Here is an 18,127-nt window from a genome sequence, read left to right on the forward strand (position 1 = left end):
GGGCTATCCATACATTGTGATTGTTGTGTCTCTATTATTTTTTTAAAAATCTATACCCTCCCCCTTAACCTACCTCTGTTTTCTTATTTTTAAATGAAAAAAAACTGGATCATTTTTCATGTAGTTTGTCAGAGTATTGATTTTGCTTACTACATCTCTTCCATTGTCCCTGGTATTTGCTGTAAATTAGTAGGTTCCATTCAGGTAATTATTTTGTTTTGCTACTTTTGTGCAAGATTACTTCTAGTAAGAGGTCCGAATTGTTAATAAACCATTAGTAAAACCACTGTCCTGATGACAGTAATTTTGTCTTGTATCATAGTTGGTGTCAAATTTTACATAATGTAAACTTAAATGTTTTGAAGAGGATTAATTTGAATTAGTACCATCTTATCTCTATTCTTTAGAATTTCTCTGCCAGTATACCACAGAGAGTCATCTTGGAAGAGATTATTTCTCGTTGTTTTAGTCATGAAGTATTTTTTGAAAATAACTTATACTTAAAAGCAATACATGTTTACTGTAGAACAATTAGAAAATATAGCCAAAAAGAGTAAAAATGTGAATGTGTCCACAAGTTAAATTCCTTAGATTATATCTTTCAAATTTTTTTTCCATATTTAAATATATCCCAAGTATTTTGTAACTGTCTTTTCATTTACTATATTACAGACGTATTGGTAAATATTAGGTTGGTACAAATGTAATTGTGGTTTTGGACCCTGAATTTTACATTGTTATAATTAGGCTGAAACACATCTTTATTAATCAAAGTAGGAACCATTACAATCAACACATTTTTGCCAGTGAAAAATAAGTTTATTCCTGTAGTGTAAAAATCCATGCGTTGGGATTTGATGAACATTTGGAGAGCATTTTCTGCTTCCTGCTGGTTGTGGAAGTGTTTTCCCTGCAAAAAGTCAATGAGATGCTTGAAGGAGTGGTAGTCTATTGGCGAGGGTCAGGTAAATATGGCGGATGAGGCGAGATTTTGTAACCCATTTCGTTCAAATTTGAAGCCTTGGTTGTACAACATATAGTCAGGCATTGTCATGGAAAATTGGGCCCTTTCTGTTGACCAGTGCTGGCTGCAGGCATTGCAGTTTTCAGTGCTTCTCATCCATTTACTGAGCATACTTCTCAGTTATATTGATTTCACCAGGGTTCGCACAAGACCACCAAACAGTGACCGTGCCCTTTTTGTGGTGCAAGGTTGGCTTTGGGAAGTGTTTTGGAGCTTCTCTCAGTCCAACCACTGAGCTGTTGTCGCAGGTTGTTATATACAATCCACTTTTCGTTTCATGTCAAAATCCAATCAATAAATGATTCACTGTTGTTGCATAGAATGAGAAGATGACACTTCAAAACAGCGATTTTTTTGATTTTTGATGAGTTCATGAGGCACCCACTTAAGACACATTTTTTACTTTTCCAATTTGCTTCAAATGGCGAATTCCATAGAATGGTCAACGTTGAGTTCTTGGGCAACTTCTCGTGTAGCTATGAGGATCAGCTTTGATGATTGCTCTCGGTTCAATTCAGTCACTCAGTTGTGCCCAACTCTTTGCAACCCCATGGACTGCAGCATGCCATGCCTTCCTGTCCATCATGGACTCCCAGAGTTTATCCAAATTCATGTCCATTGAGTTGGTAATGCCATCGAACCATCTCATCCTCTGTTGTCCCTTTTGTTCCTGCCTTCAGTCTTTCCCAACATCAGGGTCAATTAAATGAGACAGCTCTTTGCATTAGGTGGCCGAAGTATTGGAGTTTCAGCTTCAACATAGTCCTTCCAGTGAATGCTCAGGACTGATTTCCTTTAGAATGGACTAGTTAGATTTCCTTGCAGTCCAAGGGACTCTCTCAAGAGTCTTCTCCAAAACACAGTTCAAAAGCATCAATTTTTCGATGCTCAGCTTTCTTTATAGTCCAACTGTCACATCCATACATGACTACTGGAAAAACCATAGCCTTGACCGATAGACCTTTGTTGGCAAAGTAATGTCTCTGCTTTTTAGTATGCTGTCTAGGTTGCTCATAACTTTTCTTCCAAGGAGTAAGCATCTTTTAATTTCATTGCTGCAGTCACCACCTGCAATGATTTCGGAGCCCCAAAAAATAAAGTCTGACACTGTTTCCACTGTTTTCCTATCTATTTGCCATGAAGTGATGGGACCGGATGTCATGAACTTAGTTTTCTGAATGTTGAGCTTTAAGCCAACTTTTTCACTGTCCTTTTTGACTTTCATCAAGAGGCTCTTTAGTTCTTCACTTTCTGCCATAAAGGTAGTGTCATCTGCATATCTGAAGTTATTGATATTTCTCCCGGCAATCTTGATTCCAGCTTATGCTTCATCCAACCCAGCATTTCTCGTGAAGTACTCTACATATAAGTTAAATAAGCAGGGTGACGATATTCAGCCTTGACGTACTCCTTTTCCTGTTTAGAATTGAGAGATAAATTTAAGAGACTATATCTGATAGAGTGCCTGATGAACTATGAATGGAGGTTCTTGGTATATTACAGGAGACAGGGATGAAGACCATCCCCAAGAAAAAGAAATGCAAAAAAGCAAAATGGCTGTCTGAGGAGGCCTTACAAATAGCTGTGAAAAGAAAAGAAGTGGAAAACAAAGGAGAAAAGGAAAGATATACACATTTGAATGCAAAGTTCCAAAGAATAGCAAGGAGAGAGAGGTAAGAAAGCCTTCCTCAGTGATCAGTGCAAAGAAGTAAAGGAAAACAATAGAATGGGAAAGAGTAGAGATCTCCTCAAGAAAATTAGAGATACCAAGGGAACATTTCATGCAAAGATGGGCTCAATAAAGGGCAGAAATGGTATGGACCTAACAGAGGCAGAAGATATTAAGAAGAGGTGGCAAGAATTCACAGAAGAACTGTACCAAAAAGATCTTCACGACCCAGATAATCACGATGGTGTGATTACTCACCTAGAGCCAGACATCCTGGAATGCAAAGTCAAGTTGGCCTTAGGAAGCATCACTTCCAACAAAGCTAATGGAGGTGATGGAATTCTAGTCAGGCTATTTCAAATTCTAAAAGATGATGCTATGAAAGTGCTGCTCTCAATATGCCAGCAAATCTGGAAAACTCAGCAATGGCCACAGGACTGGAAAAGGGCAGTTTTCATTCCAGTCCCTAAGAAAGGCAATGCCAAAGAATGCTCAAGCTACCGCACAGTTGCACTCATCTCACGCTTGTAAAGTAATGCTCAAAATTCTCCAAGCCAGACTTCAGCAATACTTCCAGATGTTCAAGCTGGTTTTAGAAAAGGCAGAGGAACCAGAGATCAAATTGCCAACGATCATCAAAAAAGCAAGAGAGTTCCAGTAAAACATCTATTTCTGCTTTATTGACTATGCCAAAGCTTTTGACTGTGTGGATCACAATAAACTGTGGAAAATTCTGAAAGAGATGGGAATTCCAGACTACCTGACCTGCCTCTTGAGAAATTTGTATGCAGGTCAGGAAGCACCAGTTAGAACTGGACATGGAACAATATAGACTGGTTCCAAATAGGAAAAGGAGTATGTCAAGGCTGTATATTGTCACCCTGCTCTCAGTTGGTCATTGTCTATTTCTGATGGCCAGCTACTGTGCTCCCTCATCCTCAGAGCTCTCATCTCCTTTGCAAAACTGCCTAAACCACCACCATACTGTACATTCTTTAGCAGTTCCTGGGCCAAATGTGTTGTTAGTGTTGTGCGTTGTCGCCTTTGATTTGCAACCGATTTTGAACTTGGATAAGAAAATCACTGAAATTTGCTTTTTGTCTAATGTGATTTCCCCTGTCTAAAATAAACAGCAAGTAATAAGTCATTGGGGCTTCCCTGGTGACTCAGTGGTAAAGAATTTGCCTGCCATATAGGAGCCACAGGAAATGTGTGTGTTCAGTCCCTGGGTTGGGAAGATACCTTGGAAGAGGGCATGGCAATCTACTCCAGTATTCCTGCCTGGAGAATTCCATGGACAGAGGAGCCTGATGGTTCCTGCAGTCCCTGGGGTGGCAAAGAGTCGGACGTGACTGAAATGACTTGGCACACATGCATGCTGTAAGTCATTAACAACAAAAAAAACCATAAAGCAAGAAATGTGCATTAACATGATGTACAGCATTACCACATTTAAGAATGTTCCAATATCAAATGGCAGAGTTCAACAATGCAAAACTGCAATTACTTTTGCACCAATCTAATACTTATCTGCGTTTTAATGTTGGAATGCTACTGTATGGAAATACACGGTAATATTTTAACCAGTTCCCTTATTGTTGGATATAACTTTTCTTATTTTAAAATGTTAATATAAGTGTCTATTTTTTCAAACTGTTTTCAGGTTGGTCTTCCTGCAAAATCTGGAGTTGCTGGTGGCATTCTTTTAGTTGTCCCCAATGTCATGGGCATGATGTGCTGGTCTCCTCCTCTGGACAAGATGGGCAACAGTGTTAAGGGAATTCACTTCTGTCATGTAAGCATATTTTCTTAATGAAAATAGTGATCATGTAAGTTGAGCCATCTGATGGTTCTACTTTATTACTCATTTCCATAGTTTGACTGTTTGCATTCTCACTGCCAGTCTGTCAGTTACTGAATAGCCATGTTAGTGTTTGCAAAGGAGCTTTAAATTGCCTTTACCAGACAGCTCCCATATAATCATCCTCACAAATTACAAATTTGTTTGATGCTTAAGTTTTAATTTCATGGTTGTAATTAGTTTTCAGTTTCTAAAAGCTCAGCAAAAGACATTAAACTTAGAGGAGTCATTTAGCCCTCACCATAAGTGAAAGATTGTCTTTTTTTTTTTAAGGAAATAAATAATGCAATTTAAAATTACTACTACTGTTAACTAGTTCAGTATCTTTATATTCTGGTTTTATTTACATTTACTAATTCCTAGAGTCTGCACTGAGTATTGTAATTTTTTCTGCAGATCTTCCCATTTAAAATACCAGTTTATTTTTCAGTTTTTTTAATATTTTACAAAAACTAGAGAATGACATTGGAGTCCTTATAGATTAAAATACACTGTAACCATAGTATTTCTTTATATTTTTGTGGTGCTATAGTTATTTGATAGAATAACTATTCATGTGGCCTATTATTATAATGCCCATTTTACAGAAAATCAAAGTTACGCATTTTGAGTGCCTGAGCCCTAAGGTTATGGTAGTAAATTTTCAAATACCTGTAGTCCCTGTCTTCTCATTTTGACTTTGGTCTTCTTGATACATCATGCGGCTTTATTAACATGCAGTGGTACTTTCTAGGAGATAGTAGTTAAGTTGAACAGTATTAGTGAAATTTGTTTAAATATGGAAAAACAATAGCCATTGACTAAGTCAGTTTCTTATTATACCTGTTTTGTTTAATTACAGGATCTTGTTTCTCTGTGTAATTTCCATAACTATGATAATTTGAGACACTTTGCTAAAAAACTTGATCCTCGAAGAGAAGGTGGTGATCAGAGGGTAAGCAAAATTCTTATTTAGGTTATTACGTAACTTTTTTTGAGAGAGAAAATGAGGTTCACCAGTTTAAATAAAACTTACTTTAATTGTTAGTGGCCTCTTATTTTTACTAATAACAAATGAATAATGTTGAATTGTTGACGTTATCATCCTGGACATACATAGTAAATATTACTGTTTTATTTAAATTGAAACTGGTTAGCCTAGGAGCAGAGTTTCCTCCCCATTTTTCTGCTGTTTTAGCAGTATTTTTAAGAATTGACTCTGTTAAAAGAAAACATATTGGAAAGTGCTGCATGCTATAAAGAGAAAACCTATTTTTGCTCTTAATATTTGTCAGTTATAGTCTCAAATTGAAGTTTATTTTTATGTGGATGGATATATAAGTGGAAAAGGATTATAGTATTAGTGATAGGCCTTACAGAGCTTCATAGTAAGTTTTATATGTCACTATAGATGAAGTATTTTTCTTCAGAAAGTGTCTAATACAGTGTTCTGACACTGTTATTATTTTTTTTTGACACTGTTATTTTAAAGTGATATTTGTTTTTTACCAGTGTGTTTGACTTCATATTTTTGCACATATATACTCCTTTTTAAAGGAGTCAGGACTTAATTTCAGGAACAAGATTTTCTTTTTGTCTTTGTTGTTGTCTACTGCATTAAGGGACTTGTTTTGAATCTAAATTCCTTTGTATCCCAAGTGGAAATGTTTAGAATAAAATTACCTAACTAGACTTGAAGCTAATATATGCAAAGCACTTATAAGTAGAAAAAAATTTTAATACATACCAAGTAAATTTTCCTATCATTAGTTTCAAAGTGACTTTTAATAATACATGAGAATTATTCAAAGCTGACAAAAATAGAAACTTCCATGGGCGTCAACATGAGTAACATGGAGCAAAACATCAGATGGTGGTGGGTGAAAATGCTAACAGATTTTAATAACATTCATCATTGAAAAATACCATTTTATAGCTTGGACCTTTCTTCACTCAAGTGCACTAATAAATTATGTATGTTGCTTGAACAACTAGCATTCCTTTGGACCATTGGACTATGAAAGTCTCCAACAAGAACTTGCTTTAAAAGAGACAGTATGGAAAAAAGTGTCACCTGAGTCAAATGAGGACATCTCTACAACTGTAGTATATAGAATGGAAAGTCTGGGAGAGAAAAGCTAAAGATATGGGTTCTAGTTTCAGAATGTTCTTCATTTAACCTTTCAAACATCTTTAGTTTTTTTTGCATACTATATTTATTGAGTTTTTTGTGCTTTCAACCTTGGGTACTGGAGCCATAAAGCTTTTTTTTTTTTTTAATCTTTGTGTAAAGTTAACAGATTAAAAAGTGGATTTGTCAGTCTTTTAAAAAGTATAAATAAAGCAGATTTTTTTTTTAATGAAAGGAAGAATTTCTTTAAATTTTTTCTTGGTGTAATTAAAGTTTTAACTATATGTAGTCAAATAATCCTATTTTAAAATAATAAGAGAAATTTATAATTTCTTGGTTCTGAAACCCACACATTGAACTCATAAATTTCATCACATTTCTTTATTTTCCAGTTTTAAAATTGACATGGTGTCTCCAGTAGCAATACAAAGTATTTCTGTGCTAAATACAAAAATAAAAAGACATAATTATGATTTCCAAATTATTTAATATAGCAGCAGATAGATTTGCTTTACTCTTTTTTGGCTTTAAATTTTTTAAAATTTATTTAAAATTTTATCAAACACTTTAAAATATCTTTGCTTTTTCACTTTCAACTCCTTTGTTCTGTCAGAATTGTTATGTACAGGAGTGTCTTATATTACTAAAGCATTCCAGCCAAAGAATTTCCGATGTAAGATAATGACATGTTTCACTGTTAAAAAACCTATAATGGTTACTCAGAAGGAGCAGCAGTGACTGTCTTCAAGTGAAATGTTTACCTGAACAGTTTTATTTTCATATTACCCACGTAACTTTTTCTGTGTTATATTTAAGTGTGAATGGTGAATTTTGGTTTTTAGCTTTTAATAATTATAATAATTTCACAAATGCTAATGAACTTTGCAATAAATTATAATTATATCTCATAAAGCTTGTTTTATTTGAAAGTAGTTAGGAAATGAATTCAGTATGAAGGTAGTAAGTATGCTACTCAAATAAACCTGTTAGATTTTAATCCTTTTGTTTGGTTATAATAATGCAATATTGAGAATCAAAACTTGTTTTTAAGAGGACTGTAGGTTCAACACAGCCTAAATTTGAAATAATTCACAATGTTTAAAGTCTGTCTTGGCAAAGTAATTGTAAAGTTTTGTAGGATCCTATTCATACTTCTTCCTTCCTCCATATACCTCACTGTTTCTCCCCACAGTTCCCAAGAGCTTCAAGATTTTGGAAGGACAGGGATGGAGTCAGAAGGAGAACTTGATAGTTTCTTAGTATCATGGCATACATGTGGTATAGGGTAAAGTCTAAAATAGTAATTACAGTGTAGCAAAAAAAATATTTTCCTGGATAGTTTACATGCAAGTGCAAACACAGATGTAGAAAATCTTGATTATATGAGTTTGAAAACCATGATATTAGGAAAAGAAGTTCTCTTCCAAACTTGTTTAAAAGCCTTTTGGCCCAACTGAAGTATTAAACATATTTTTAAACTAGTTATACAGTAAGTTTTAGAAGATATTAGCCAAGGATTTTATGGCTAATTGTTCCTCTGATGTACAGACACATATCCTAACTGGATGTTTCTGGTTTGGCCATTTACATGAAAGTGGTATGTCTGCTCTCTCCATATATTTATACCTTAACTCTGCTATACCTTTGAACAGTGTGATTCGTATTAATTCACAGAGCTATTTGTGGTTTGGGGACTGAATGTCTTTAATTGGTAGTTTCCCAAAAAAAGGCTCCTCTCTCCCAGGCTCTAATTGTTACATTTTACTGTTTCATTTGGAGTGGGTTTTACTTTATAAAATGAAAATTTCATGTTTAATATTGTATCCACATTTGTACAGATTTCAAAATGATGTTAATTTGTGCCACTTACTATGTTGATAAGGCTTAAATACACACCAGTAGAGAAGGGTTTTCTAAGCTATTCATCCTGTTAAAGATGAGCATTCAGAAGTTTTTGTAGGAAGGTATAAATGGAAGAAGAGAGAAGATATTGTGAATAGGTCCTCAAACTTTACTTTTTTTAAAAAAGAGGAAAATCTTTGCCAGATTTAAAAACATTATTTTGATTCTTTCAGTATTTTAAATACCTTTTCAAATAAAGTTATTGAAAAGTACCCAGTATTGTTGAATTTAATATTTTATGCCATTACTGATTCTTGATATTCAAGCATTTTGAAGTTAGCGTATTTGTTTTTCTTTTTTTGCCATCATTAACATTTCATTTGAAATGCATATCCTTTCTGAAATACTTTATTTTTAGCATAAATGTTGTGCATTTTATCTTAGTGTTTGGATTAATCCATTTGTGTTATTTAGCTTTCTTTTATTTGCTTTGTATATTAATGTACCTTTTATTTTCCAGTATGCCTACTTTTTGTATTGTACAATAAATTTATTTTAAGCTGATTTTATTGTTTTTTTTTATAAAAGCAACTCCAGCATTTTAAGTATAACAAATGGAATTTTAACTTTAAAAGTCATGCTTTATGAAGATATAATAAAAATGCTTTATAATTTTAGTTAATTCTGAGACTTCTGTGAACAGAAACTATAGAAATACTCAAAGGCTTCATTTGATTCTATTTTTTAATGTAGTATAGTGTTGGTGGGTTTTTTTTTTACTTTCGGGGAGGATGTTTTTCAATTGGTTGTATTAGAAGTATTTGAATAAAGACTTTTTTCCTAATTTTTTTTTTTGTTGTTTTTCCACTTAACAACTTAGGGAAAAAAGCTCTCCTCCAATTACAGATTCTTTCTGCTTTCTGAGCAAGAACATCACTGATTCACTATGTAATTGTTGCTTTATCAGTTGTCCAGAATAGGAGAAATGTTGCTAAAATCAGAGTATTATTGCATTAGAATAGAATTGTAAACCTCAGTAGAATTTATATTGAGTAGAAAAACTGTAAAACTGAAATTCACCTTAACTACTTTTTAAGAAATTTAACTTTCAGAAGGAACTTAGCATAGTTCTACAGCATGGTCCAAATTACAATGCATGTGCATCGTAGGTCAGATACAGTACTTCAAGTTTTTGTTTGATGAAATTTCCCATTCATATCCAGAGAAACATCCCAAATATATTGGTGAAGTTTTTAAAACTGTTTGAAGGGGAAATACTGTTGTTTATAGGAATTTCTATTTATCTGTGAGATTTTTTTCCATAATGTTCTTTTGGGACTAGTAAATAGGGAGATCCATTGTCATGATATATTCAGTTTGTAAGTTTGTGATCAGTAGCTTTGAAAGATACATTTGGGGTTGTTTTGTTGTTTTTAGTCCCTTTGAAACAGGTAACTCAGAGAGCTTGGTCTGAAAGTGTAGTTTCATAGGCATGCATGTGAGTGGAAAAAACCACTGAATGTATACTGATATTGTCAGTCTGTATCATGATAATTTATATAAATGTATGTGAATGTGTATATAATAGATGTCTGTTTATTTATGTGTCTTCATCTATGCATTCATATTCTGAAAACCAGTAGCAGTTATTTCTACACAGTATGTCCTGTATAAATGGTTCATTGATCTAGGTTTTGTTGTAGAAGAACTTTGAATTTTTGCTGACCCAGAACTTATAAAATAGAGCATATTTTACTTTCTTCAGTTTACCTTTAAAGATATGTGGTTTCTGTTTTGCTCCCATTCACTACTAGCGCTGTCAGAGAGGAGAATAATGATATTGGAGAACTGCACAAAAGGGAAAGCAAGAACATCAGATTTCCTGTGGAAGCTGACTTTAGTTTCCAAAATTATTATATGGAAGGATTGTATACAACTTAAATAATGGACTTCTTAGTTACAACAGTTTACTCTATGGAATAATTTTATTCCAAAACTTGTGCACAATTTTTAGTTTTTTAACAAATAACATGCTTTCCATTCAGTTCTTCCTTTACCATTTTATATTAAGTGTAATATTTAATTAAAACCAGATGAATTGGAGGTGGGGCTTGTTATGATTCATCATGCCCCATCCCTCAGATTTTTACTCAAATTTTTTCATAGTAGACTTGTCCATTCACTGTCATGTAGTTCAGAGCCAAAATTATGCGTGAACATAGATTCAGGTATATCAAGTTCAACCACTTTTATTTTAAATTGTAACACAGTTAACATTTGCTTTCTACACTGTTTAGAAATGGAAGGAATTTAATTGGACTAAGATTCTTTTATTCCTTTTTTCCCTCTCTCTGCCCCAGTTGTAGTTTATCAGTGTGAATAGCACACAGTGCACATTGAAGAAGTTTAGGAATGGACTGAACTTCTCTGGTGGCTCAGATGGTTAAAGAATCCACCTGCAATGTGGGAAGCCTTGGGTTTGATCCCTGGGTTGGGAAGATTTCCTGGAGAAGAGAAGGGCAGGAATTACACTTAGTTTAGAATTCTTAAAAATACTGTAAATCTAGGACAAAATCTATCCAGTATAAAACAGAGCTCACAAAACTTGATTTTTTTTAGAGTCCTTAAATAGTAATAGAAAAGGTACTTACTTAAAAAAAATATTAAATAGACTGATATAAGTCTTTATTTAATGAATTGATTCTCTTCCTGTAGTTTTAAAATGTTCCTTTCTAAATTTATGTTTTGTGAGCATATGAAACAAAGTTTAAGGTTGATTTAGTTTACCTAAGTGTTTTGTAGATGGTTTATCCTAGTAATTTTAATAAGTTGTAGCTATGGAGATTTTTGAGATATGTAAGAGATGTAAAACCAGGGAGGATCAAAACTTTTATAATGGTTTCCTAATCCATTTATCTTTAATTAAAATGAATAGACTACTAATTAGCACTTGGCACATTGCATTTTTGGTATTTTGGGCATAATATACAAAACACTTCTTGTTGGGAACTCTTACATTGGTTACATTTTAAAAAAAAGAAGTAATGATCCTTGATTCCAAGTACTTTGATGAACTTGTATGCAGTTCAGCATGGAGGCTCAAAGGAAAGAGTAATGAAATGACAAATTCTGGCAGTTGATCTCATAATTTGGGTATTATTATTAGACTTTAAATTTCACTTACTAATTTGGAAGTATTTTAGTTAAAATCTCAGTGGTAAAGAACAATTTTGATATACCTAAGTGAGATTTTAATATCTGAGGATCTTATTTTTCTGGACATAGTATTATCAAAAAATAATGATTTTTATTTCATTAAGTATTTACCTTGCTAAAATATTTTCAATCCTAATGTCTCAGCTGGTTGAAATTACCTGTTTGGAAGGCTTAGCTTTTAAAAGGAAAAATTCTTAACTGAAACCGTTTTAAATTTCTATTTATTATATATCTGGAGATTTTTTATATAGTGAAAATCTCTCCTGCCTAACAATTCTACTTGAAACTCTTAGTTATAATTTTAATTCATATCCTATAAATAGCTGAAGAATTTCTTTTAAAATACAGTTCAGCTGTTCTAGGTCTTTGTTCTTTCATTTACTGTAGTCTTGTAATTTATTAGAATCACATGGTTGAGCTGGAAAGGAATTGAGGGTTATCTTACCGCAAACTCCCATTCCTCCCAACCCTCTTTTCCAGGTAGCACCTTGCTTTCTCAATTAGCACATTACTCCCCCCCACCTTCGATAGGGTTGGTTTATTTTATGTATTTTGGGACAGCCTTTTATTTGTTGGTTGTTTTTATCCTGTGTGTGTGTGTGCATGCGCATGCACACTAAATCACTTCAGTCGTGTCCGACTCTTTGTGACCCTGTGGACTGTAGCCCACCAGGCTCCTCTGTTCAAGGAATTCTCCAGGTGTAATTGGCAGTACTGGTTAATATGATTGTAAGTTATTTACAAACTAATCATCCCATCATTGTTTATTAAAACTAATTGTATTTTTCTAGTATATAGTTATATGCCACATTTATAAAGACTAATAAAGCTAGAAATGTATGTCACAAGTATACAGTAGTTCTAAAAATAAATCATGACCCCAGAATCTTTGAAAAAACTAAAGGGTAACAGAAATGTGACTTTAAATATTGCACCCTTGGCTTTTTAAAATAAATTCCTTTGCGATTAGGCTAAATATATAAGTAAAAAAGATTTTCAAGTAGCAAAAAGGTTATTGGAGTTCCAAAAATATGTTTTCTGGAAAAAATTTTTTTTCCAATTAGCTTTTCCCAGCACATACTGTGCAAAATACCTAGCTAGTTCCATTGTTTCTGCTTTAGATATTTGGTTCTTTGAGTGGCTTCAGAAAAAGGCTCCGTAGTTGCCTGATACTTTATTATGTGTATTATCCTCAGTATCAATATACTTCATAGTTCTGGGATTTTTTTTTTATGAAGCAGATATATATTGCTATTCTTGAAGTGCATTAATTTTTTCAAGAGTTGATTTAAATGTTAAAACTGTATTCTTTAAAAAAAAAACTACTATTTCTTCTCAAAATTTAAACTTTTCTAGGAAACTCTTCTCCCCCCAAGTTTGTATAAGTGAGAACCTGAACTTTTAAGAGACTGACTCATTCAGTATAAGCTTGCTTGTATTGAATGCTTGCTTTCATGTTATATCTATTAAATTAGAATGATGCTGAAATACTAGCATTAGTTAATGCAGATATAACTATTCATGTTCGGGTATTCCATTGTAAGGTCCAAATTAAAATCATGATCTTCGGTCTCTTGTTAAACTTTTCCTTAGCTTCAAATGACGAGTTTTCATTATTTTGTGTGTGCCTTTCATAAATCATCACTAAGGATCACTACAATTCGTCCTTTGAGGGGATAACATAAAACTTAAGTCTTTTATCCATTAAGGGAGATTAATGATGTATAGAATTATATCAATTATTAATTTAATTACACCCAAGGTCTATTTTGTTTCTTCTTGTAGTCTCTCAAAATTAAAGAATGCTAATTGAAAAACTCAAAATCTGTTAATCTTGAGTATTGTTTCATTTTCATCCTTTCCTGACAGTAACTCATTTTGGGCTTTTAAAATGAGATAACTTTCAAAATTATATCAGAGTTGCTCATAAAATGGGCTTTCCTTTTCAGACCTTCATATTGCTGGTAGGTTAATTTCCAAATCGTTTCATGTTGTTAACATTTGTCACTCTACTTTTATTTTCTTTAAAATGTTATTTTTTTAAATTCACAACTGATAAAGTATAAACTTATTATCAATATGATGTAACTTGTTGGTAATTTATTTTACAGTTGACTTTGAATACATGCATCTGTGGGTCCAGGTCTGTGTAGAAGATTTATAATTTAAATACAGAAATGAACTAAATAATATTTTCTGCTTTGAGTTAAAATGAATACGTTACAGTTTCTGCAGAATGGAACTTTATTGATATCCTTTGAAATTGTAGGACAAATGATTTTGTTAAAATTCTTTTAACTAATACCATTAACCCACTTTAATCATACCAATAAAATATTTCTGCCTTAATGTTTCCTCTTTTTACCTGAAAGAAAAACATCAGAGAACAGTTCTCATGAAGCAGGAAGTAGAGCTTAACTTTCTATTACCTGCTGTTAAAGTGTTTCAACTAAAGCATGCTATTACAAGAGTCATCATATGACATTTTTTCTTTTTCACCTAAAGGAGAAACAAGGGAGAAAAAACTAATTGCAGTGTTTTTAGCCAAGTAATAAAAACTGGAGAAGCTGATTTTTGTCTCTGTTGTGCAGTTTTATTTTATATCCACCGTATAGATCTGCCACAGAACCATCACTGTTATTTATTTTGTATCCCTTACATGTTGGACTTTGTCCTGTAATGATCTGCTTGCTTTCATGTTAGTATAGATTTACCGTGTGGGTAGGGCCTTTTGGATGCAGAGCTGCTATTGCTTGCATACTGTATTTTGTAGTTTTTGCTATGCAGAAGTTCTTACTGCCATTGTGAGGCTTAGAATTTTGTGTTAGTTAAGAATTTGGGATCTTCTGCAGCCGTTTTTGATAATTGAAACTTTTGGTTTACCTAGCATTTTTTTTCACTTAAAAAACATCAGTGAATGCTGGGCAGTTAGTTGGGCATACAGTTTAAGTGGGTAGCCTGATGTGATATCCTATGGGCATGAATTTTGAGTTTTGATTTGCTTTTATTTTCATATTTACACACACACTATTCAGGCAGTATGTTAGGTGTTAGAGATGCTGCTATAAGAGGCAAGGTTCTTCTCCCTATGATGATCACAATCCATAGAAGCAGGGAGGCTGCCTCCGTTCTCTTAACTCTAGGATTGACAGAGTGGAGTTTTCTGTGCTATATATGAGCAAGCACATTAAACGTCGCTGGCATCTGAATATCCTTGAGCCCTCAAACAAACTTCTAAAACATTTCAGATTTTCAAGTTTATCTATTGTAAGTTTGGCTCCTGTACAAAGAAAAAAATAAAATTGCAAACGTTTTAATGTCACTGTCAGCTTTTTTTCAATAAGTAATGATTATAGATGTTGACTTGTCTATAAATAATGCCAAATGATTTTGACATACAATTTGAAGGCTCAAGTCTAATGTAAGTAAAGGAGGTTTTTGTATATTGACTCAGTCTACCACTTATTTTCTGGTATTCTTTTAAAAGTCTCAAGTATTTTCAGTTTGATCAGTTAATAAAATTCACCCTTCAAATCCTGACATCCATTTAAAAATACGATTATCTGTTAACCCACTCCTACCAAATAGATGACTAAATGTAAGCATAAGAGTCTAAACACATGAATTTTTTTAAAGTTCACTTTAAAACCATCTCATTAAGCTTGTTTACTGTATATGTTCAGCAGAATATGTCACTAGGAGAAAGGACTGATTTCAACTATGAAGTAATTACTTGTGTTCCTTCTGATCAGGAAACTCTGCAATAGCGATCTTCATTAAGTTGCTGGCTACAATGCACAAAAGCAAACAGGTTTTACAGGACTTGGGGCCAAATCTAGTGACCATGTTGTAATTAATTTTGCCCTAGACAGCTTCTTTTGTAGAGATGCAGTGAAAAGGGAGGAAAGCAGGTACTACCAGAGAAGTTTGAAAGTGTTTTACAGATAACATACAGAATAGGTGCAGAAGTTTATTCTTTTGTTCATTTGCCTTCATGCAGTAATTACAGAGCAGCCACTACAAGCCAGGAATTGTTTTGTGTTCTGGGCAGGACCACGAGACACAATCTTATAGACCGTATATACCAGGAGTTAGTATAGCAAAAAACAGCCTAGATAAGTAATTGCATAAGGTGATTTCAAATAGTGTTTTATCTACAAAAAGCGTATGTCACTGTTCTATCTTAATAATTTGAAAATCTCAAACTTTGTTAAGCACTCCCCCAAAAAGCTAAATAACTTCAGTCTGTTTCATTACATTGTTAATTGTTGAATGAAGTAAAAACCTTACCTGGATATCTGGGAGTTAATGACCACCTGGACCGCTTGACTTATTCATAGACAGCCCTTTTATTTTTTTAGAATGTTAAAAAGAAATTTTTAAGTACAGGAAGCAATAAAGAACTTCTTTAAGAAGTGATACTGTGATAATAGCCCATTTGCAATATTTCTACCTGATTCTGATAGACTTTTTTTTGTTCCAGAAGTTGGTTTGGGGGCTCAAGCACAAACTTTTAAAATTTTGTGTCATATTTTTGAAAAAACATAATCAGATGTATATACAGTTGATCTTTAACAACACGGGGATAAGGGTCCCTGATCCTCCCATGCTGTTGAAAATCCACATACAGCTTTACAGTACACCACCTGTGCCCTTGGTTCCGCATCCATGGATTCAACCAACTGGCAGATTCTATAATACTACATGCAGTATGTATTTATGGGTGGGGGGGGACATACAGATGTTGACGCACACAGTTCAAACTTGTGTTGTTCAAGGGTCAACTGTGTTCACCCATTTTCCCCACCCTCCGCCCCCACCTTTTGGAACCACCAATCTGTTCTCTGTATCTATGAGCTTGTGTTTAGGTTCCAAATATGAGAAAGATTATAGTATTTGCCTTTCTCTGTGTGCCTTCATGTAGTATAAGGCCCTTGAAGTCCATCTATGTTGTCTTAAATAGCAGGGTTTTCTTCTTTTTTATGTTTCTGTAATATTCCTGTGTGTATACATGTATGTGTCAACAATTTTATATCCACTCATCCATTGACAGACACTGTGTTTCTGTGTTGGCTATTGTAAATAATGCTGCAGTGAATGTGGGGGTGCATGTATGTTTTCAAGTCAGCAGATTTTCTTCAATAAATACCCAGAAATGGAATTGCTGGATCGTATGGTATTTCTGTTTTTAATTTTTTGAATGACATCCATGCTGTTCCATAGTGGCTGTGCCAGTTTACATTACCACCAACAATGCCCAAGGATTCCTTTTTCTCTGTATCCTCACCTACTTCTGTTTCTGGTTTTTGTTTTTTTTTTATAATACCCTCTCTATCAGGTGGGATATTTCATTTTGGTTTTGATTTGCATTTCCCTGATCATCATGCAGAACACATTCTCATGTACCTCTTGGTCATCTGAATGTCTTTGGGAAAATGTCTTTTTAGATCTCATTTTTTAGTTGGACTTTTTAAGTGTACTGTTGAGTTGTATGAATTCTTAACATAATTTGGATATTAGCCCCTTACCACACGTGGTTTACAAATATCTTCTCCTGTTAAGTAGTTTGTTTTTCATTTTGTTGATGGTCTCCTTTGCTGTGCAGAAGGTTTTTAGTTTGAGGTAGTCTGGCTTGTTTATTTTTGCTTTTAGTGTCAGATTCAAAAAGATCATTGCCAAGACTCATGTCACAAAGCTTACTGCTTGTTTTATTCTGGGAGTTTTATGATTTGGGGTTTTAGGTTCAAGTTTTTAATTCATGTTGAGTTCAGTTTTGGGTATGGTATGTGATAGTGGTCTTCTTTTATTCCTTTGCATGTAGCTGTCCAGTTTCCCTAACACCATTTATTGAAGAGACTCTCCTTTCTCTATTGTGTATTTTTTTGCTCCTTTGTTGTAAATTAATTGACTATATCAGTGTGGGTTTATATCTGGGTTCTACTCTAGTCCATTGATCTCTGTATATGTTTTTATGCCAATACCACCTGTTTTAATTACTATCATTTTTAATATGGTTTGACATTAGGGACCTTCTCAAGATTGCCTTGAATATTTGGGATCTTTGTGGTTCTGTGAAAATTTTAGAGGTTGTTTTTTTCTGTTTCTGTGAAAAATACCATTGGAATTTTGATAGGAATTGCATTAAATCTGTATATAACTTGGATAAGTATTGACATTCTAACAGTATTTTAGTCCTTGAGCATGAAACATTTTTCCGTTTTTGTTGTCTTCAGTTTCTTTCATTAATCTTGTAGTTTTCAATGTGTAGGTCTTTCATCTCCTTGGTTAAATTTATTCCTAGGTGTTTTATTCCTTTTGACGTAATTGCAAATGAGATTGTTTTCTTCATTTCTCTCTTTCGGTAGTTTATTAGTGTGTAGAAATGCAACAGACTTTGGTGTATTG

The 18,127-nt window shown here is 33.6% G+C and overlaps 1 protein-coding gene across 1 annotated transcript in view; it reads left to right on the forward strand.

Moving 5' to 3' along the window:
* The window catches only part of GLS (glutaminase), an 87,450-nt gene that overhangs the window by 48,961 nt on the left and 20,362 nt on the right, over window positions 1-18,127 (forward strand). Inside the window, exons 13-14 of the mRNA XM_052659462.1 lie at window positions 4,357-4,488; window positions 5,396-5,488. Coding sequence (XP_052515422.1) covers window positions 4,357-4,488; window positions 5,396-5,488 — 225 coding nt within the window. The remainder of the gene's footprint in view (window positions 1-4,356; window positions 4,489-5,395; window positions 5,489-18,127) is intronic.

Source organism: Budorcas taxicolor, chromosome 2 (genome assembly GCF_023091745.1).
Source record: "Budorcas taxicolor isolate Tak-1 chromosome 2, Takin1.1, whole genome shotgun sequence".
Lineage (NCBI taxonomy): Eukaryota > Metazoa > Chordata > Mammalia > Artiodactyla > Bovidae > Budorcas > Budorcas taxicolor.